A 23,543-nucleotide genomic window follows, 5' to 3' on the forward strand; every position below is an offset into this window, starting at 1 on the left:
GAAAAAGGAAAGGACCCAAATAAATAAAATCAAGAATGAAAGAGGAGAGATCACAACCAATGCAGCAGAAATACAAACAATAATAAGAGAATATTATGAGCAATTATATGCCAATAAAATGGGCAATATGGAAAAAATTAACAAATTCCAAGATACATAAACTACCAAAACTGAAACAGGAAGAAAAAGAAAATTTGAACAGACCCATAACCAGTAACAAAACTGAATTAGTAACCAAGAATCTCCCAAGAAACAAGAGTCTAGGGCCAGATGGCTTTCCAGGGGAATTCTACCAAACGTTTAAGAAAGAGTTAACACCTATTCTCTTGAAGCTGTTCCAAAAAATAGAAATGGAAGGAAAACTTCCAAACTCTTTCTATGAAGCCAGCATTACCTTGATTCCAAAACCAGACAAAGATCCCACTAAAAAGAAGAACTATAGACTAATTTCCCTGATGAACATGGATGCAAAAATCCTCAACAAGATATTAGCCAACCAGATCCAACAATACATTAAAAAAATTATTTGCCACGACCAAGTGGGATTTTTACCTGGGATGCAGGGCTGGTTCAATATCACAAAACAATCAATGTGATTCATCACATAAATAAAAGAAAGGACAAGAACCACATAATCCTCTTAATAGATGCAGAGAAAGCATTTGACAAAATACAGCATCCTTTCTGGATAAAAACCCTTACGAAAATAGGGATAGAAGGATCACACCTCAAGATCATAAAAGCCATATATGAAAGAGCCACTGCTAATATCATCCTCAATGGGGAAAAACTGAGAGCTTTCCCCCTAAGGTCAGGAACAAGCCAGGGATGTCCACTCTCACCATATAGTATGGGAAATCTTAGCCTCAGCAATCAGACAACACAAAGGAATAAAATGCATCCAAATCATCCAGGCAGAGGTCAAACTTTCACCCTTCACAGATGACACAATACTCTATATGGAAAACCCAAAAGATTCCACCAAAAAACTGCTAGAACTGATCCATGAGTTCAGCAAAGTGGCAGGATATAAAATCAATGCACAGAAATCGGTTGCGTTCCTATACACCAATAATGAAGCAACAGAAAGAGAAACCATGAATAATCAGGAATAAATCTAACCAAAGAGGTGAAAAATCTATACACTGAAGACTATAGAAAGCTTATGAAAGAAATTGAAGAAGACATAAAAAAATGGAAAAATATTCCATGCTCCTAGATAGGAAGAACAAAATATTGTTAAAATGTCAATACTACCCAAAGCAATCTACATATTCAATGCAATCCCTATCAAAATAACAACAGCATTCTTCACAGAGCTAGAACAAATAATCCTAAAATTTGTATGGAACCAGAAAAGACCCCAAATAGCCAAAGAATCTTGAAAAAGAAAACTGAAACCGGAGGCATCACAATCCTGGACTTTCAGCTATATTACAAAGCTGTAATCATCAAGAGAGTATGGTACTGACACAAGAACAGACACTCAGATCAATGGAACAGAATAGAGAACCAGAAATGGACCCACAAACGTATGGCCAACTAATCTTTGACAAAGCAGGAAAGAATACCCAATGGAATAAAGACAGTCTCTTCAGCAAGTGGTTTTGAGAAAACTGGACAGTGACATGCAGAAGAATAAACCTGGACCACTTTCTTACACCATACACAAAAATAAACTCAAAATGGATGAAAGACCTCAATGTAAGACAGGAAGCCATCAAAATCCTCGAGGAGAAATCAGGCAAAAACCTCTTTGACCTTGGCTGCAGCAACTTCTTACTCAACATGTCTCCAGAGGCAAGGAAAACCAAAGCAAAAATGAACTATAGGGACCTCGTCAGAATAAAAAGCTTCTGCACAGCAAAGGAAACAACCAGCAAAACTAAAAGGAAACCAATAGAATGGGAGAAGATATTTGCAAGCGACATATCATATAAAGAATTAGTATCCAAAATCTATAAAGAACTTATCAAACTCAAAACCCAAAAACCAAATAATTCAGTGAAGAAATGGGCAAAAGACATGAATAGACACTTCTCCAAAGACGGCATCCAGATGGCTGACAGACACATGAAAAAACGTTCCACATCACCCATCATCAGGGAAATACAAATCAAAGCCACAATGAGATACCACCTCACACCTGTCAGAATGGCTCGCATTAACAACTCAGGCAACAACAGATGTTGGCGAAGGTGCAGAGAAAGAGGATCTCTTTTGCACTGCTAGTGGGAATGCAAACTGGTGCAGCCACTCTGGAAAACAGTAAGGAGGTTCCTCAAAAAATTAAAAATAGAACTATCCTATAACCCAGCAATTGCCCTACTAGGCATTTATCCAAGGGATAGAGAGGTATGCTGTTTTGAAGGGGCACATGCACCCCAATGTTTATAGCATCACTATTGACAATAGCCAAAGTATGGAAAGACCCCAAATGTCCATCGATGGATGAATGGATAAAGAAGAAGTGGTATATATATACAATGGAGTATTGCTCGGCAATCAAAAAGAATGAAATCTTGCCATTTGCAACTATGTGAATGGAACTACAGGGTACTATGCTAAGTGAAATTAGTCAGAGAAAGACAAACATATGACTTCACTCCTATGAGGACTTTAAGATACAAAACATATTAACGTAAGGGAAGGGAAGCAAAAATAATACAAAAACAGGGAGGGGCACAAAAAAGATAAGAGTCTCTTAAATATGGACAACAGAGGGTTACTGGAGGGGTTGTGGGAGGGGGGATGAGCTAAATGTGTAAAGGGCATTAAGGAATCTACTGAGCTCACTGTTGAACTATATGCTTACTTGGATGTAAATTAAAAAAATAAATTAAGAAAAATTCAAAAAAAAAGAAAGAAAGAAAGAAAAGAAAAAGTTAGGGGCACCTGGGTGACTCACTTGGTTAAGCGTCCAACTTCAGCTCAGGTCACAATCTCATGGTTTGTGAGTTTGAGCCCCGCGTCAGGCTCTGTGTTGACAGCTCAGAGCCTGGAGCCTGCTTTGGATTCTGTGTCTTCCTCTCACTCACTCTGCCTCTACCCCGCTTGTGCATGCTCTCTCCTTCTCTCTCTTTCTGTCTCCCTCAAAAATAAATAATCATTAAAGAAAAGAAAAAGTTAAATAATCAAAAGTTAGTGCAACCTATATTTATTTCTAAGAAACTATCATTTTAAATTGGATTACCTACAAGAAACTGCCACTTAATTCTTAAATTTTAGTGATTGCTGGTATTTAAAATGCAAATATTTAATGAGGTACCTTATGTAGCAATATCAGTTATAAAACATTTTAGTGAATAAATTTTGACAGTCAAAAAAAGCAAGATATTTTGACTCTTTAATTTTAACCCATGCCATTGAATCTTGGAGGATTTGACCTAGGGGATATTTGGAACTTGTCATTAGCCATTGTTCTGCTAACACTTTAAGCAGTAGGCAAAATGATCAAAAGTATTTCTAAAATTTAGAATCAAATATAATGGTAGAATCATGGACAATAAAAGATTCCTGAAATATGAGTTTATATCATAGTCCTCATAATTTGCTAAATCAGAGATGACACACTGGTGGTGTGGTTTAATTTCACTTTTAAAGAAAATTGATAAAGGAATTAAACTAAACTAACTTAGTTGTGTAATATCAAGTAAATGTTTTCTTGATCAATTTCTTCTCCATTAGTAAAATTATGGTTGGAATGTTTGTTTTCATAAGTAAAAATTAGGGAACCAAAACAGGGTCAAATGAGGCGTAGAAAGTCCACTATAACTTAGTGACACCCATAAGATGGGAAAGAATTAAGGGATAGGGTTACTCACCCCTTTCCATCAGCATCTTTACTGAAGGTACTGCTGGACATACAACACAATTATGTCTCAGTCCAGGAATCTGTGCAGGCAATGACTCTTATCAATTCCTTTCTTCCTTAGAATGATCCTTGATGCTGTTCATAAAAATAAGTCTAATGTTTGAAGTTTTAGGCCCATTTTGACAGTTCTTAGATTCAGTTTCTAAAGTCTCTTAACCCATGATTCCTGTCTGCCCATCAAATCTTCACACCCAATCAGAAGATGAGACAGTTAATTTATACTCACAATATATCCAGAGCATGACTTTGTTCCCTGCCTCCTACTCTTCCACTCACCCATTGTTCCATAAAATCCTAGGTTGTGTGGGTAAGAACACATGAGATGAGTGGAAACAGATGGGGTGATGGGGGTACAAGAGGGAGTGAGAAGGGAAAAAATGATTGGGGATATCCCTACTATTTTTTCAAACCAGAAAACAAGAACAATGGAGGAAAAGTATTTGTTTGCACATATCCTTTTATTTATTTATTTATTTATAATCTTTTTTTTTTTTTTTTTTACATTTATTTAATTTTGAGAGACAGAGCACAAGCGGGGTAGGGGCAGAGAGAGAAGGAGACAGAGAATGCAAAGCAGGATCTAGGCTCTGAGCTGTCAGCACAGAGCCTGACACGGGGCTCGAACTTCCAAACCGTGAAATCGTGACCTGAGCTGAAGTCGGATGCCTAACCGACTGAGCCACCAGGCGCCCCGCACATATTCTTTAGTCAACTTGATTTTCCCCTACTCTTCATTTATATTCTAAAACAAAGTATTTTATTTCACTGGGATTATCATAATGAAAGATCATTTTTGAAATGGGAACTGACAATGTGGATTCTGTAACTATTATCACATGTTTACAGGCATGATGATAATGAGTCACATTCCACTGCTTTATACAAAGTAGTATAAAGTAGAACTGAAATTTTGGTTTATCCTTACATTTATCCTTACATTTGTACTGTTTACTGTCTGATAGACACACTGTTTTCTGAACATTAGAATCCAATTCAGTGCCTGGCACTTACAATGGGTCAACAATCATTTAAGTAAGTGAATGAATGGGCATGACGGACCTTCATCATTTTATTTTTGGTGTGTATATTGTGGGTTTATATTTATGCACACACATTGGCAAAAATGGGAAAACACCTTCAAATCTAGGTGAGGACAAGATCTTTGCTTCTTGAGATCATTTCTTTATCTTTCTTGTTTAGAAGATAGTTTGAAAGTGTCTATCAGACAGTAGTCTTCTTAATGGAAAGTGACTCAAAATGAAAAAGTCTCAGTTCAAGGCCTCTTTTTTTTACAATCGATCTTAGCCAAAAGCCTGAGAAGCAATCAAGCCCTCTTTTTTTTTTTTTTTAGTCTTACACAAAAGGAAGTGAGTATGAAGTTGCTTGCATAAACTTAAAGAACTGCAGAGATGAAACCCAAAGCAGGAAGAAACATGCCACCAATGTACTGGAGGGGAACACACTGTGTCATGTGAATAGACATGACAAAAACAGCCTTCTTTAAATTACTTTTGGCAATTGTGATCGCATTCATTTTAATCTTGCCAGAACATTTTAAGACACCAAAAGGTGAGTACATAATTATAATTTATCTTTTCTTTTTCTAATTAAAAAAAAATTATGATAGCTAACGGTTACAAGGAAAGATCCTTTCTTTGGATACACGCTGCCTGGGCTGAAGCTCTATGTCTGAAAAGTTAAGAAAATGAGATTGTAATTTTAGTTGACTGTTATATAGCACACTAACCTTATTTGCAGTGCTTAATTATTGTGGCATACCATAATGAAATAAAAAATGAAAAGAAATATTTAAAATGTGTAGTCTAGATTTTAAACATTGAGTTTACATTCATCTCACATGATTTTGCTCTTTGAAGTAGTTTCCTTCAAAACAGTTTTAAGTATGCTTTTACACTCTAGACTTATTTCACAAAGCGAGTCATATTTGTTATGTTAAAGGTGTTTGATTTCCCTCTACCACAGCTATTTCACACAAATAACTCACTGTTGCTTTTTGAAAAATAAGAGAATTTAAAATACGATGGGTGCAAATTTCAGCAGGTGTGTGCGTATGTATATTTGTAACTAGAGAAAAAACAGAACAAAATGTCCTCTGCGGATATTTCAGGGATTTGTGATATTATTGTTGGAACCTAGGATAAGAAAATAAATAAATGTAAATTTGAACTATTTTTATATGTCAGTAAAGGATTTAAGATATATATAAATGTGCGTTCGGAAAATAGTTGTGCTCCCTAGCATTTAATAATAAGAAAAAGTAAAAAGAAAACACTATATTCTATCATTAAAGTTATATGAATTTGCTTAAAATCAGGGAAAAGCTTATATTTGATGACATTCTGCCATGATTACTATTGCATGTACATGATACTAAGTGGCCAGATAACAATATTTTTGCTAAACAAACACTATGTGCAATTTTGTGAATGATTGAATTTTTCAAAATTTTCTTGGTTTTCTGGCATTATGTTGCTCAGACTAAACAATCATAACATATATTTTTAATTCTTGATTCCACTTAGTGAAAATATAGAGAATAGTTAGAATTGGAATGGAGATAACTTATTTCAACTTTTAAGCCTTTTAAATAGTAAGCTGATTTGATAGTTATCTAAGGTAGGCCATGAAGATGGACCTCACATCTCCAAAAAATCAGGTTCATCTAACGAAAACCAAGTAATCAGCCTCAAAAAAGATTTCATAAACTATTTGCTAACTGTTGGTTACTGTATTATGAGAACTGGTGATTGCCAGAGCATGTGAAAAGCTTTTCTTTCTTGGGCAGATGTCTTGACAGTAATCAACCATTAATGATTTTTGTGTTTTTACTTTCACAACTAATTACAATCAGCTCTCACTACTACCTATATTGCCTCTGCAAACTTAAAATAGCCACTTCGCTTTTCCTGGTCCAAGAACAGCACAGATATTTCCTTGGACTCTTTAGGGGGATGGATTTATTTGGGAATTTTATTTCAAAGGGAACTTCCTTGGGGCCAACAAACAAAAATGTTTGAAAACCGTCATCTTATCCTGATGTCATTTTGTGGTAGAAGGAATTTTGCACACAGCCACCATAAATGAAAGGTTGATGATTGAGTAAAATATTTTACACATGCAATAGTGCACGTTTTATTTTTTATAATGGTTTATGGATCACCAGGAACAAGGTCACATAGTTTCATTTTATCTAGCCTAATACAGATTCAACCAAAGGCAAATGATTATTTCATTTTTTTTCAGTAATTTTTAAATCACAGTTATAGTTGCCTTATGAAATGAGTTGACATGTCAACTGGCATATTTCATAAAATAAAATATCTGGTAAAAAATTTTAGATGCTCATGAAGTGCTAAAATTAACCTTGAGATTCTCCTGTATAGTCCTGCTCTTCTTATCAGTTACTTGTGGGTTTTTCCCCCATTTTTTTCTTACCTCCTATTCACTTTAATTTCTAAGATAAATATTATAAAATGATTTTTACTTATAAATTATTCACTGATACCACGTCGTTAACACATCAAATGAATTCAGAAGGAATCTTAATGAGGAATAATGTATTCATGAGGTTTAATAGATTTGATTTCAAAATAATAAACCCTCTGAAGGCCTAAGTTAAAAATAGAGAACTGTGTTTGATCATTTTTCATCAAGAACGTGTCTGAGTCTCTGAATAATCATTACTCAGAATATTCAATTATCATAATTACACAGTATAAGCTATCTAGTCTAACTTTATTGAAGAAGAGGAACTTCTTCAATGGTGTTTTGGACTTTTAATGAGTTTGCATTGAGCATGCACTGGCAAGAGAAACTATTTTAATACTTCCAGTTTATTTGAAAGACAGCTTATACTAAGATACAGTAGTTAATGTAATGATTTGCTACACTTACATTGCATGTAGGTAGTGGAGATGGAAAAGGAATGGATATATTTTGATTCAGAGATGCTTGCAATTAAGAGAGCCTGGGTTGCCGCAAACAGGAGACTTCACCAACCAACTTTTATTGGACTTACAGCGTTTAAGAGAGAGAGACCTGCTTAACCCATATCGATCTCAGTGATCTTTTATTTATTTATTCCTCCGGTCATGAACAGTGCCTACCTGTGCTGGCTTCTGCAGCACATATACTGAAATTGGAATGAATAGTGTCTACCTGTACCAGGAACCCGGGGCTACAAAAACAACAGGCAACTCTTCCTTCAAGGAGTTTTCAGTTAGCGGGAGGCCTGACTGGTAAATAATTAAATACAATACTGTAATTACCGAAATAGCAATGTAAAAAGGTACAATGGAAACATAAAAGTTGCTTCCAGGCCTGTCTGGGGAGGATGTTCCTTCCATTTTTGTTGCAAAGAGATAACTGTCAGAGCTCTAATGATCAGCTAATATTTCTCCTTACCTGCTTGCAGAAGCACTAAGAGAAGCAATTATTTTCAAATAAAATGTACTCATATAAATATCTCAGAAGTTCTTGAAGCCAGAAATTGTAGTCATACAAATGTCTTACTGATAATTCACGGCAATGCAAGACAGGAATAGTAGAGATAACAACACCTCAAACCTAATTTTATTTAGCTATTTGACTTCCTCGCTTACTTGTAAGAGCCAAACTGACATAAGCTATGTTTACCAGCTTTCATTTCTGATGGAAATGGTAGTATAATGGACCGTGAACTGCAAGAAAACAGTGGACAAAGGAACTTAACTTACAAAGTATACAAAGTATAGGATAAACCCTGAAGTATTCAACCCTATGTACACATTACTTATGTCTATATTACAAAGAACAGTGTTATCAAGAGTAACTGCAACTAATTTGCCTGAAAGTGTTCTTAGTTCTTAAAAATAGGCACTTAATTTTTCTCTCATCAACTGGCTCCTTAAAAAGTTAATCAACAATCCCCAATAAGGTCTGGGATATAGACTAACAACTATTAAAAAAAATTTTTTTAATGTAATAAATACTTACACATGTACCAGGTACTATACCAAGTACTTTTACAAGTAATAACTCATTCTGACACATTAAATACTTCATCTCATTTGTGGCAAAGCATCATTCTCAAGAGAGACTATTCTGAAAATATTCACAAAGAAGGAATAAAACTAGATGGGTAGATTTACTTTGTTGTAACATTTTATTTCTTATGGAATTTTCTGAATCTTTATGGAATGCAAATGGCTACTGATCGACCCAATATGTTTACAAATATATTGTAGACATTAGATGCTGGCAAAAAAAAAAAAAAAAAAAATAGACACTGCTAAATAAAATGCTTTCCACTGCTTTGGCAGAACGGGTTTTATTCTGTTAGATTATATACAGCAACCCTTGCTTGGGATGCTTTCTATTAGGTTCTCATGGCATTGGTAGATGCCCTTTCTGTACACCTTTTTTGTTTTTATAGAAAAACAACTTTCTTTAAAATAATGCGGTAATATATCTTACCCTGATACTGTTGTTTCTTTTCCCCACAGCACTCATACCCTATATAACTTACTTATTGTGTGTACTTTTTGCTGTCTGATTTCTCCAAATAGAGCATAAGCTTGATGAAAATGAGGTTTTTGTCTGTTTAGGTCATATTTTAAGCACTTAGGACAGTACCTGCCACATTAAGAGGCACTCACCAAGTATTTGTTGATGGAGTGAATTTTCTGACTCATACTGTAAAGGAAATAAAAGTGAAACATTCTTGAAGGAAGCATTTCTTTTTTTTTTTTTTAAATTTTTTTTTCAACGTTTATTTATTTTTGGGACAGAGAGAGACAGAGCATGAACGGGGGAGGGGCAGAGAGAGAGGGAGACACAGAATTGGAAACAGGCTCCAGGCTCTGAGCCATCAGCCCAGAGCCCGACGCAGGGCTCGAACTCACAGACCGCGAGATCGTGACCTGGCTGAAGTCGGACGCTTAACCGACTGTGCCACCCAGGCGCCCCGAAGGAAGCATTTCTTATCTGATCATCATAACCACCTTTTGATTTAGGCAGATCAGGCACTATTATCCTCCTCTTGTATTTTTGAAGCGAAATTTTACTTCCCACCTGGAACTTTTAGGTTGTGCAATGTATGAAATTTATTTCACAGAATCTTTCACTTAAAAGATATGTGTCTGTTTACTCTAGGTTATTTTCCTACCATTTTTTTTTCCCATGGAGAGTTTTATAATGTGCATTTACTTCCCTATTTTGACAAGTAAAGTCAGCAATCTTTCTTATCTCCCACTGTTCCACATACTGTTACCATAAATTAAAAGTAACCCCAAACTTTGCCCCTTTTCCCCAAGAAATATTTTAAATTGTCTTTCCCAAATGTTCTATGAATAAATCCATATCCTGTCTAGACTCCCCTGTTTCTTACCTGGTTCACACCCATCAATGTATCATTCATTTGCAACATGATGTATTTTTACCCTTTCCAACTCAATATTACTAGAGAAGCCTCAATTACTGAACCCAAAATGGAAATGTAATTATTTGAACTTTTGCTATTGAAATTGATACTCTTTGAGTCTATACCAGTTGTTAAAGAGGCAGACCTGTAACCAAAGGAAAAAAAAAAGTATGTTAACTAATATCTCTGTAATTAGGCAGCTAAGCCATTAGCTTTTTTTCTCTCCTGGCAGCTAATATTTTTTTTAAATTTATTTATTTATTTTGAGAGAGAGAGAGAGAGCGAGTGAACGGGGGAAGTTTAGAGAGAGAGGAAGAGAGAGAATCCTAAGCAGGCTCTGCACTGTCAGCAGGAGCCTGATGTCTGGCCTTGAACTCAGAACTGTGAGATTATGATCTGAGCTTAAATCAAGAGTGGGACATTTAACCAACTGAACCACCCAGGCACACTAGCTAATATTTTTAAATTGCTGAATTATGATACAGAATATCCAATAATGATTAAAGCTATTTAAAATTTTTTAAATGTTTGTTTGTTTATTTATTTATTTACTTAGAGATAGACAGAGTGTGTGGGGGGGAAGGGCAGAGAGAGACGGAAACACAGAAGCCAAAGAAGGCTCCAGACTCTGAGCTGTTAGCACAGAGCCCGACAGCGATCATGACCTGAGCTGAAGTCGGACGCCTGAGCCACCCAGGCACCCCTGATTAAAACTATTTAGAAACAATTGGAGGTGTTTTGTTTAGTTTGGCTATTTTTTTAAAAGCACAATTTACATACAGTAAAATACAAAGATCTTAAGTGTTCGGTTTTATAAATTTTGACAATTATATGTGACTATGTAACTACAACCCCATACAAAATACAGATTTCCATCACTCCCAGAAGGATTCCTTTTGCTCATTTCTGTCAAATTTTCTCCTGTTCCCAAGGCAACTTTCTGACCTGTGTCACCATAGTTTAGCTTTATCCCTTCTTATACTTTATATAGACGGAATCATCACACAGTATCTATTTTTGATCTAGCTTCTTTAGCTTAGCATAATGTTTTTGAGATTCACCCATGTTATTAAGTGCATCACTAGCTGTTTTCTATTTATTGCTAAATAGTCCATTATAGAAATATATCGCATTTGTCCCTTATGCCACTGGGTTGTTTCCAGTTATTGGCCATTATAAATGTGCTGCTATGAATATTTTTGTACAACTCTTCATATGAAAATATGTTTTCATTTCTATCAGGTAACTAGTAGTAAAATAGCTCAATTATTTAATTTGATAAGAAACTGCCAAATGCATCTCCAAAGTGGTTGTACTAGCTATGTTTCTGGTGGTAAAAATTGCTTATTTTCTTCAGTTTGTATTTCATATACTGAACCAATAACACCCAGAATATGTATTGTCTGAAAGAATCCATGCTTCTTCCAAAGTTCCTTGACAACTCGTTAACAGAGAAATAGCCTAGGTATTGGGAAAATATGACTTGACGTAGAGTAGTTTCTGGAGCTGCTCTTGTCTGTCAAACAATGAAGATTTTACTGTACATTCTCACTTATTTTTGAAGGTCAACAGAGAGTTGAGACTTCTATTCTTGCATTCAACCTTGAAAAATACTCTTGGCACAAAATATCTAAAAATGTGAGATAAAACATTAAAAACTAAAACATTAAGAACAACAAAATATATAGTTGAACTACTAACAAAATAAGAAAACTCCTCAAAGGTGGAAAATGATTATAAATTATGAATCCAGACTGGTAAGCAAGAGTAAACAGATTGGTCACCTGAGTAGCCTAGAGTCTGTTTCATGGGTCATACATGGTAGACAGAAGCCAGAGCTTAAGACTGGGACCCCAAAGGTGACATGCTCTGTGAAGGAGTAAGGAATAATCTAGGGAAAACTTGTTTGGCTATGAGGAAATTTGTCTGCCTTTACCTAGGCCCTGGAGAGAGTAAGGAAAAAATTTCCCTTGAGAGTTTGTGAACACAAGTTGGCCATAGCTTGGATATTAATGATCATTGCCTATAAGGTGTGAAAGACCAAATCCAAGAATTAAGTCTTATCTTTATTTTTTTTTTTCTTGTATAAATTTGACATGTGACATTGTTCTCTAGTACTTTGTTGAGGATGTTTACATCTGTATTCATCAGAGATATTGGCCTGTAGTACTTTTGTGTGTGTGTGTGTGTGTGTGTGTGTGTGTGTGGTGTCTCTATCTGGTTTTGGTATCAAGGTAATGCTGGATTCAGAATGAATTTGGATGTTTTCCTTCCGTTTCTATTTTTTGGAATACTTTGAGAAGAATAGATATTAACTCTCCTTTAAATTTTTTTAATGTTTATTTACTTTTTTTGAGAGAGAGAGAAAGAGAGAGAGAGAGAGAGAGAGGAGGACAGAGAGAGAAAGAGGGAGACACAGAATCTGAAGCAGGCTCCAGCCTCTGAGCTCTCAGCCCAGAGCCTGACACAGGGCTTGAACCCACAGACTGCGAGATCATGACCTGAGCTGAAATTGGATGCTTAACTGACTAAGCCACCCACGCACCCCTATTAACTCTTCTTTAAATATTTGGTGGAATTTGCTTGTGAAGCCATCTTGTCCTGTCCAACTTTTTTTTGTTGTTGGGAGTTTTTTGGTTACTGATTCAATTTCTTGGCTATTCACATTTTCTATTTCTTCCTATTTCAGTTTTGGTAGTTTATATGTTTGCATGAATTTATCCATTTCTTCCAGGTTGTCCAATTGGTTGGCCTATAGTTTTTCACAATATTCTCTTATAATTGCATTTCTGTGGTATTGGCTGTTATTTCTCCTCTTTCATTTATGACTTTATTTATTTGGGTCCTTTCTCTTTTCTTTTTGATAACTCTGGCTTGAGATTTATCAATTTTATTAATTTTTCAAAGAATCAGCCCCTGGTTTCACTGATCTGTTCTACTGTTTTTCTAGTTTCTACACCATTTATTTCTGCCTTAATCTTTATTACTTCCTTCCTTCTTCTGGTTTTGGGTTTTGTTTGTTGTTCTTTTTCTAGCTCCTTTAGGTATAGGGTTAGGTTGTTTATTTGAGGGTTTTGTTGTTGTTGTTTTGCTTTTTGAAGTAGGCCTGTATTGGTATAAACTTTCCTCTTATAACAGCTTTTACTGCATCCTAAAGGTTTTGGATTGCTGTGTTTTCATTTTCATTTGTTTCCATGTATTTAAAAATTTCTTCTTTGATTTCCTGGTTGACCCATGCATTGTTTAGTAGCATGTTATTTAACCTCCATGTATTTGTGGTCTTCCCAGATTTTTTCTTGTGGTTGACCTCTAGTTTCAAAGTGTTATGGTCAGAAAAGATGCATGGTATGATTTCAATCTTTTTGTATTTGTTGAGGCCTGTTTTGTGGCCCAGTATGTGACCTATTCTGGAGAATGTCCCATGTGCACTTGGAAAGAATGTGTATTCTGCTGCTTTAGGATGAAATGTTCTAAATATATCTGTTAAGTGCATCTGGTCCAATGTGTCATTCAAAGCCATTGTTTCCTTGTTGATTTTATGTTTAAATGATCTGTCCATTGATGTAAGTGGGCTATTAAAGTCCCTTAGCATTATTGTATTATTATTGATTAGTTCCTTTATGTTTGTTATCAACTGTTTTATATATTTGGATGCTCACATGTTGGGTGCATAAATATTTACAACTGTTAGATCTTCTTGATGGATTGTCCCCTTTATTATGATATACTCCCCTTCTTTATCTTTGTTACAGTCTTTGTTTTATTTTTTAAAGTTTACTTATGTATTTTGAGAGAGAAAGAGAGAGAGAGAGAGAGAGAGAGAGAGAGAGAAAGAGAGAGCACGAGCATGAGAGGGGCAGATAGAGAGAGAATTCCAAGCAGGCTATCAGTACATAGCCCAATGTAGGACTCAGTCTCACAAACTGAGAGATCATGACCTGAGCCTATCTCAAGAGTCGGGCACTTAACCAGCCGAGCCACCCAGGCACCCCTCCAGTCTTTGTTTTAAAGTGTAGTTTGCCTGATGTAAGTATTGCTACTTTGGCTTTTTTTTTTTTTTGACATCCATTTGCATGATAAATGTTTCTCCATCCTCTACTTTCAATCTGCAGGTATCTTCAGGTATCTTAAGTCTAAACTGTGTCTCTTGGAGGCAACATATAGATAGATCTTATTTTTTTAATCCATTCTGACACCCTATGTCTTTTTGTTGGAGCATTTAGTCATTTATATTCAAAGTAATTATTAATAGATACATACATATTGCCATTTTATTACTTGTGTTGTTGTTGTTTCTGGAAATTTTCTCTGTCCCTTTCTAGTATTTGTCACTTTTGGTCTTTTCCTCCGAAAGAGTCCCTTTTAATATTTCTTGCAGGACTGGTTTAGTGGTCATGAACTACTTTAGTTTTTGTTTGTCTGGGAAAATCTTTTTTTTTTTTTTAAATATCTTTATTTGTTTTTGAGACAGAGCGTGAGAGGAGCAGAGAGAGAGGGAGACACGGAATCCAAAGCAGGCCCCAGCTGGTGAGCACAGAGCCCGACGCGGGGCTCGAACTCACGAACCGTGAGATCATGACCTGAGCTGAAGTCAGACGCTTAACTGACTGAGCCACCCAGGTGCCCCTGTCTGGGAAAATCTTTATTTCTCCTTCTTGCTGAATAATAGCCTTGCTGGAGAGAGCACTCATGGCTGCAGATTTTTTCCCATTCAGCACTTGAAATATATCATGTCACTCCCTTCTGGCTTGCCAAGTTTTTGCTGAGAAGTCTCCAGTTAGCCTTATGGGTCTTCCCTTGTAAGTTAAGGACTTCTTTTGTCTGGCTGCTTTTAAGAGTCTTTCTTTATCACTGTATTTTGCAAATTTAATTATGTCTTGGTGTTGCCCTGCTTTTGTTAATTTTGATGAGAGTTCTCTGTGCCTCCTGGATCTGGATGTCTGTTTCTTTCCCCAGATTAGGGAAGTTTTCAGCTATTTTCTCAAATAAATTTTCTGCTCCCCTTTCTCTCTCTTCTTCTTTTGAGACTCCTGTAATACGAATGTTATTATGGTTGATTGAGTCACTGAATTCCCTAAGTGTATTCTCATGTTCCATAATTCTTTCTCTCTTTTGTTCACCTTCATTATTTTCCATTACTTTGTCTTCTAGGTCCTTAATTCATTCCTCTGCTTCCTTCAGCCTGCTCTTCATTGCATCAAGCCTGTTTCTAATCTCTTTTGCTACATTCTTTATCTCTGATTGATTCTTTCTTCACTCTTTTATCTCTGTGGTAAGGATCTCACTAATGTCTTTTATTCTTTTCTCAAGTCCAATAAGTATACTCATGATTGTTGCTTTAAATTCTCCATCAGGCATGTTACTTATATCTGTTTCACTTAGATCTCTGGCTGTGGCCTTACCTTGTTCTTTTATTTGGCATGAATTCCTCCATCTTGGCATTTTGTCTAAGTCTCTGCCTTCTTCTCTGTGTTAGAAAAGGCAGTTATGTTTCCTTCTCCTAAAAGTAGTGGCTTTATGAGGAGGTCATGTAGTGTCAAGGGCCTGGAGCTTCAGGGAGTGTCTTTGGTGTATGCTGTGTGTGCCCTGCTATTTTGTTTTAGCTGCTCTATCCTTCAGGTAAGTCATTTGCAGAGGCTTTCTTTACCTAGTGTGGGCAGTTTTTGGTCCTTGGTCTGAATATGGCAAGTATTAACTAGGTGTGCTCTGGTCTGCTTGTGAAATGAGACCTGATACCACTTCCATCAGAACTGAGACCATGCAGAAATCTCTGGTCAGATGTGGTGTGGGCAGAGGTTTCTGCTGGTCTTCTAGGGGAGGGGGCCCACAATGCTGGGACTGAGGCAAGCTTGACTGAGAAGAGTAGTCTAGTCTGAACTCAGGGGACTTGGTGTAAGCAAGTTAGATAGCCAGTGTCAGTGCTATGCTGCCTCCTGCAAGTGGCTCTGTGTTTATGCTGAGGGGTGGGGAGGGAAATGGTGACAACCAGTTACTTTGTTACCTGAGAGGCATTTCCACGAAGCTGCCTCTCAGGTATATGCTCTGAGAAGAGCAAATAATCTCCCTGCTGTGTGCCCCAGGCCCTCTTCAGATTATTGTTTCCATGCTGTCTGCCCCTGGGCTGTTTGCCTGCCTTCTCTCCCTGACCCCTCTTGACTCTTTCCCGGGCTAGCCCACTGACCTTTAAAACTCAAAACTTCAAGCCCCACTGGTTGTAAGATCTCAAAAAATACAACCCCTCTCATTTTCCAAGCCAATGGCTATGGGAAATGTTCTCCTTGTGTATTCCCCTGTGTGCTCCTCTCTGTCTCTGTCTCTCTCTCTGTCTCTGTCTCTCTCTCTCTCTCTCTCTCTCTCCCTTCTCCATTACCATGGCTCCCTCCCCTCTGCAGTATCTGTGATCCATTTCTCCCCTAAACCATAGCTCCACACTTTTTACCTTCTTCAATGTGGACTCTTCTCTCCCTTTGGTTGTGGAGTTTGTTCTGTCAGTCTTCAGGTTGATTTCTGGAGTATTAGGATGATTTGATAGTTATCTAGCTGTGTTCACGGGACAAGATGAGCCTAGGATCCTGGTCCTCCAACTCTGCCACCATCTTCCCTCTCTCATTTGACGTTTTTTAGATTTCACTTATAAATGATACCATATAGTAACTGTCTTTCTTGATCTTATTTTACTTAGGATAATGTACTCAAGTCCATCAATTTTGTCACAGATGGCAGGATATTCTCCTTTTTCATAGGTGAACAATACTACATTTGTGTATATATAACACATTTTCTTTATTCATTCACCCATTGATGGGCACTTGAGTTATTCACAATATCTTGGCTATTGTGAGTAATACTGTGATAATACTGTATGGGTGTGCAGATATCTCTGTGAACTCCTGTTTTCATTTCCTTTGGGTATCTACCCAGAAGAGGAACTGCTGAATGATATGATCTATTTTTAATTTTTTGAGGATCCTCCATATTGTTTTCCATAGTGGACAGACTAATTTATACTCCAGGAGTATATAAGGATTCCTTTTTTACCACACCAAGAAATTTAATTTAAAGTGATTTTGAGATAATGTGGTATTAGATACCAAGCAGAGGTAAACAGCAATCCTTTCTGGAGGAAAACATCTTCAAATCAGATCTCAAATAATTTCCCAAACAAAATTCTAAGTAACATGAGCTATTGTCAAAAATCATAAAATACATGAAGGCTTATGGGCACCTGGCTGGCTCAGTCAGAGGAGCGTGTGACTCTTGATCTCAGGATCATGAATTCAGGCCCCATGTTGGGTGTAGAGATTACTAAAAATAAATAAATAAACTTGAAAAACCCCACATGAACAGACAATAGTCAACAGAGACAAAAATAGCAGAATCAGATCTTTAAAGAATTCAGATATTGGGGTTATCAGATATATCATATAAAGTAAATATTTAGTTTGTTTCAATAAAAAATGGTATCAAATGAGTATGAGTAAAAAACGAGACTATTAAAAATAATCAGGCAGATTTATGAATCACTATATTCTATACCTGAAACTGAAACATCATGCAGATTGGAAAAAGAATAACTTGAAAGTCTAATTATGAAATTATAATAAGATGACGTAGAAACACAAGGAATGGAATAAATGGATCAGACACAACTGAATAATGAATTGGAATATATATCTGAAGAAATTACTGAGAACACAACACAGAGAGCCAGAGAAAGAGCAAATATGAAATAGAGATTAAGAGACATAGAGAACAAAGGGAGAAATCTCTAATGAAGCTATCAAAGGAGAGAAGAGACAGAATGGGGAAACGACTATGTTTGAAGAGATGTGGCTGAGAATTTTACAAAAGCGAAGAAAGACATACATCCTCAGATTCAGGAAACCTAACAAGTCCCTACCAGAATAAATACAAAATTCTCTAGAACATGAAAAAAAAAAATCAAAAATAACCAGAGATAAAGACTGCTTTTCTTCAAAGGAAAATTAGGTAGCTCATTTCTTGAAAGCAACCATGAAACTCAGAGGCAGTGGAATAAGCTCTGCAAAGTACTGAGGTAAATTAATGTCAATCTGGAACTGGTGAGATGTACATTTTCAGATGAACAAAAGCAGAGAGTTTGTAAACAGCAGATCTTCAGAGAAGGAATTTATAGAGAATTAACTATAGAAGAAAAGATATAATCCTAGAAGGGAGGTCAAACATGCAAGAAATGACAGGGGAAAGACCCTCAATAATTATAACCGTGTGGGTTTATCTAAATAAATCTTGAAAATGTTAACTGCATACAACAAAAATAACCACTGATTTGTGTGTCAATGAAAAAACAAGATAGAACTAATATGCTGTACAAAAATAGCATCCCTTTCAGAGGCTGGGGGTGAGAATCCATTTTCTTTTCTTTTCCAGCTTCTGGAAGGTTTCTGCATGCCTTGGTTTGTGTCTTAACTTCCATCTTCAAAGCCAGCAATGGCCTGTTGAGTCTTTGTCACGTTGTGCTATTGGGACACACTCTTTTGCCTCTCCCTTCCATATTTGTGATTATATTAGGTCCTTGGATAATCTAGGATAATTCCCCCCAACCCCTTTTTTTAAGATAAGTGCACCAGCTATCTTCATTCCATCTTCTGCCTTAATTTCTCTTTGGCATGTAATGTAACATATTCACAGGTTCTGGGAATCAGGATGTGGACATTTTTGGCAGGTTATTGTTTCTGTCTATTAAAACTGAATAACAAAAGATAGGCAGACATATTCAGTAATGTTAGGATTGGAAAAGGACACAGTAGAAATTTAAAATGTAATAAGAGATTACTATTAATAACTTTAAGTCAATAGATTTAAAATGTTAAGGACATATTTATAGAAAAATATAACTTACCCAAGCTTACTTAGGAAGAAATGGAAAACTGAAGAGTGGTACAACAATTAAAGAAATTGAACCAATGGGTTAATATTTGCTAAAAGAAACCCTAGATTTGGGTAACTTTACATGCATGTTCTGCCAAACTTTCAAGAAATAGGTTGAATAGATAAAATAATTTTATAATAAACATTTCCAGAAGATAGAAACAGGGGAGTATTTTCCAATTTATTTTTTAAGGCTAGTATATATCTTGGTACCCAAACTTAACAATGATGGAACAAAAAAGAAAAACTTACAGGCCAATCTCATTTATAAACATTGATTTAGGGGTACCTGAGTGGCTTAGTCGGTTGAGCATCTGACTTTTGATTTTGACTCAGCTCATGATCCCAGGGACCTGGGATTGAGACTCAGTCAGGCTCTGTGCTGAGCATGGAGCCTGCTTAAGATTCTCTGTCTGTCTGTCTGTCTCTCTCCCTCTGCCCTGTCCCCCATTTGCACTCTCTCTCCTAAAAAAAATATTTTTAAATAAAACATTAAGAATCTAATTGGATAGGGGCACCTGGCTGGCTCAGTCAGTAGAATATGCAACTCTTGATCTTGGGGTTGTGAGTTCAAGCCCCATATTGGGTGTAGAGATTACTAAAATTAAATCTTAAAAAAAAGAATCTAGAGGGGAAGATGTCCGCATAGAAGGGTGCTGGGCTCACCTTGTCCTGCTGATCACTTAGATTCCACCCACATCTGCCTAAATAACCCAGAAAACCACCAGAAGACTAGCAGAATGGACTCTCCAGAGCCAAGTGTATACAAGAGGCCCATGGAAGAGGGTAGGAACGGCAGAGAGGCAGTGCATGCTACACGGACTGGTGGGAGGGAGCTGGGGCAGTGGAGGGGCAGCCTGCCCGGCAAGGCAGAGCCCCCAAGTCTGGCTTGCAAAAGTGGAGAGGCTGGACTCCGTGAGTTCTGACAGCCAGAGGGACTTAACATCTGGAATGTTAAAAGTCAACAGCTCTGCTCTTGGAGAGCGGGGAGGGCAAGAGGAATCCAGGAGGGAGAGTTGTTGAGCCTGGGAAGACAGAGCTCAGCTTGGCAGGGGAACAAAGGTGCTTTTAAGTGCCATCTCCCTCTCCCGTCCCCCAGCCTAAATCCCAAAGGGAACCAGTTCCTGTCACTGAACTTGCTTGCACCACGCAAACACCCAATGCTGTGCTTCTGGGAATCCATCCCTCTGATGGGTCTGCCTCCCTCCCGGTGCCACAGGGCCCCTCCCACAGGGGACCACCAATGGCAAAGCGAGCTGAGCCTGCCCCTCCTGCCCCTGTGCACCTTGCAGATCCACCCCGGCTAATACGCCAGATCCCATCAAAGCAGCACCACAAGCCTGGCAGTGTGGAAGTAGCCTGGACAGGGGCCACACCACTCCACAGTGAGTCCTGCCCCTGGGAGAGGGGAAGACAAGGTACACACCAGTCTGACTGTGGCCCCAGCAATGGGCTGGGGACAGACATCGGGTCTGACTGCGGCCCGTCCACCAACACAAGTTACTCCAGACAGCACAGGAGAAGTGCCCTGCAGTTCAGCCCCACTCCAGGGACTATCCAAAATGACGAAACAGAAGACCTCTCCTCAAAAGAAACTCCAGGAAGTAGCGACAGTTAATGAATTGATCAAAACCAACTTAAGCAATATAACAGAACAAGAATTTAGAATAATAGTCATAAAATTAACCACTGGGCTTGAAAAAAAGTATAGAGGACAGCAGAGAATCTATTGCTACAGAGATCAAGGGACTAATAAATAGTCATGAGGAGCTAAAAAGTGCTATAAATGAGATACAAAATAAAATGGAGGTGACCACAGTTCGGATTGAAAAGGCATAGGAGAGAATAGGTGAATTAGAAGATAAAATTATGGAAAAAGAGGGAGCTGAGAAAAAGAGAGATAAAAAATCCAGGAGTATGAGGGGAGAATTAGAGAACTAAGTGATGCAATCAAATGGAACAATATCTGTATAATAGGAAGTCCAGAAGAGGAAGAGAGAGAGAAAGGGGCTGAAGGTATACTTGAACAAATCATAGCTGAGAACTTCCCTGATCTGGGGAAGGAAACAGGCATTGAAATCCAAGAGGCACAGAGAACTCCCTTCAGATGTAACTGGAATCAATCTTCTGCACGACATATCTTCTGAAACTGGCAAAATACAAGGATAAAGAGAAAATTCCAAAAGCAGCTAGGGATAAACGTGCTCTTACTTATAAAGGGAGACCCATAAGACTAGTGGCAGACCTATCTACTGAAACTTGGCAGGCCAGAAAGGAATGGCAGGAAATCTTAAATGAGATGAACAGAAAAAATATGCAGCCGAGAATTCTTTATCCAGCAAGCCTGTCATTCAGAATAAAAGGAGAGATAAAGGTTTTCCCAAACAAACAAAAACTGAAGGAATTCATCACCATTAAACCAGCCCTACAAGCGCTCCTAAGGGAGATTCTGTGAGTGAAATGTTGCAAGGACCACAAAGTACCAGAGACATCACTACAAGCATGAAACCTACAGACATCACAATGACTGTAAACCCATATCTTTCTATAATAACACTGAATGTAAATGGACTAAATGCTCCAACCAAAAGACATAGGGTATCAGAATGGAAAAATAAACAAGACCCATCTATTTGCTGTCTACAAGAGACTCATTTGAGACCTGAGGACACCTTCAGATTGAAAGTGAGGAGGTAGAGAACTATCTATCAGGCTACTGGAAGTCAAAAGAAAGCTGGAGTAGCCATACTTATATCAGAAAAACTAGACTTTAAATTAAGGGCTGTAACAAGAGATGAAGAAGGGCATTATATAATAATTACAGGGTCTATCCATCAGGAAGAGCTAACAATTATAAATGTCTATGCACCGAATATGGGAGCCCCCAAATACATAAGCAACCTTATTGATAAGAATGTGGTAATTTCAGGGGACTTTAACACTCCACTTATAGCAATGGAAAGATCATCTAGACACAGTATCAATAAAGAAACAAGAGTCCTGAATGATACATTGGATCAGATGGACTTGACAGATATATTTAGAACTCTGCATCCCAAAACAACAGAATATACTTTCTTCTCAAGTGCACATGGAACATTCTCCAAGATAGATCACACACTGGGTCACAAAACAGCCCTTCATAAGTATGAAAGAATTGAGATCATACCATGCACACTTTCAGACCACAATGCTTTAAACTTGAAATCAACCACAGGAAAAAGTCTGGAAAACCTCCAAAAGCATGGAGGTTAAAGAACACCCTACTAAAGAATGAGTGGGTCAACCAGGCAATTAGAGAAGAAATTTAAAAATATATGGAAACAAATGAAAATGAAAATACAACAATCCAAATGCTTTGGGATGCAGCAAAGGCAGTCCTGAGAGGAAAATACATTGCAATCCAGGCCTATCTCAAGAAACAGGAAAAATCCCAAATACAAAATCTAAAGGAAATAGAAGCAGAACAGCAAAGGCAGCCTAAACCCAGCAGAAGAAGAGAAATAATAAAGATCAGAGCAGAAATAAACAATATAGAATCTAAAAAAATGGTAGAGCAGATCAACGAAACCAAGAGTTGGTTTTTTGAAAAAATAAACAAAATTGACAAACCTCTAGCCAGGCTTCTCAAAAAGAAAAGGGAGATGACCCAAATAGATAAAATCATGAATGAAAATGGAATTATTACAACCAATCCCTCAGAAATACAAGCAATTATCAAGGAATACTATGAAAAATTATATGCCAACAAACTGGACAACCTAGAAGAAATGGACAAATTCCTACACACCCACACACTTCAAAAACTCAAACAGGAAGAAATAGAAAACTTGAACAGACCCATAACCAGCAAAGAAATTGAATCAGTTATCAAAATCTCCCAACAAATAAGAGTCCAGGACCAGATGGCTTCCCTGGGGAATTCTACCAGACATTTAAAGCAGAGATAATACCTATCCTTCTCAAGCTGTTCCAAAAAATAGAAAGGGAAGGAAAACTTCCAGACTCATTCTATGAAGCCAGTATTACTTTGATTCCTAAACCAGACAGAGACCCAGTAAAAAAAGAGAACTACAGGCCAATATCCCTGATGAATATGGATGCAAAAATTCTCAATAAGATACTAGCAAATCGAATTCAACAGCATATAAAAAGAAGTATTCACCATGATCAAGGCTGCAGGGCTGGTTCAACATTCGCAAATCAATCAATGTGATATGTCACATTAATAAAAGAAAATGTAAGAACCACATGATCCTGTCAATCGATGCGGAAAAAGCATTTGACAAAATTCAGCATCCTTTCTTAATAAAAACCCTCGAGAAAGTCGGGATAGAA

At 37.2% G+C, this 23,543-nt stretch overlaps 1 protein-coding gene across 3 annotated transcripts in view; it reads left to right on the forward strand.

Annotated features, from left to right (window-relative positions):
- Positions 1-5,285: 5,285 nt before the first annotated feature.
- Positions 5,286-23,543, forward strand: part of TMEM156 (transmembrane protein 156) — a 55,949-nt gene continuing 37,691 nt past the window's right edge. For all 3 annotated transcript variants that reach the window (XM_047855735.1, XM_047855733.1, XM_047855734.1), the window contains exon 1: positions 5,286-5,443. In XM_047855735.1, coding sequence (XP_047711691.1) covers positions 5,356-5,443 — 88 coding nt within the window. In that variant the 5' untranslated portion in view covers positions 5,286-5,355. The remainder of the gene's footprint in view (positions 5,444-23,543) is intronic.

This window comes from Prionailurus viverrinus, chromosome B1 (genome assembly GCF_022837055.1).
Source record: "Prionailurus viverrinus isolate Anna chromosome B1, UM_Priviv_1.0, whole genome shotgun sequence".
Lineage (NCBI taxonomy): Eukaryota > Metazoa > Chordata > Mammalia > Carnivora > Felidae > Prionailurus > Prionailurus viverrinus.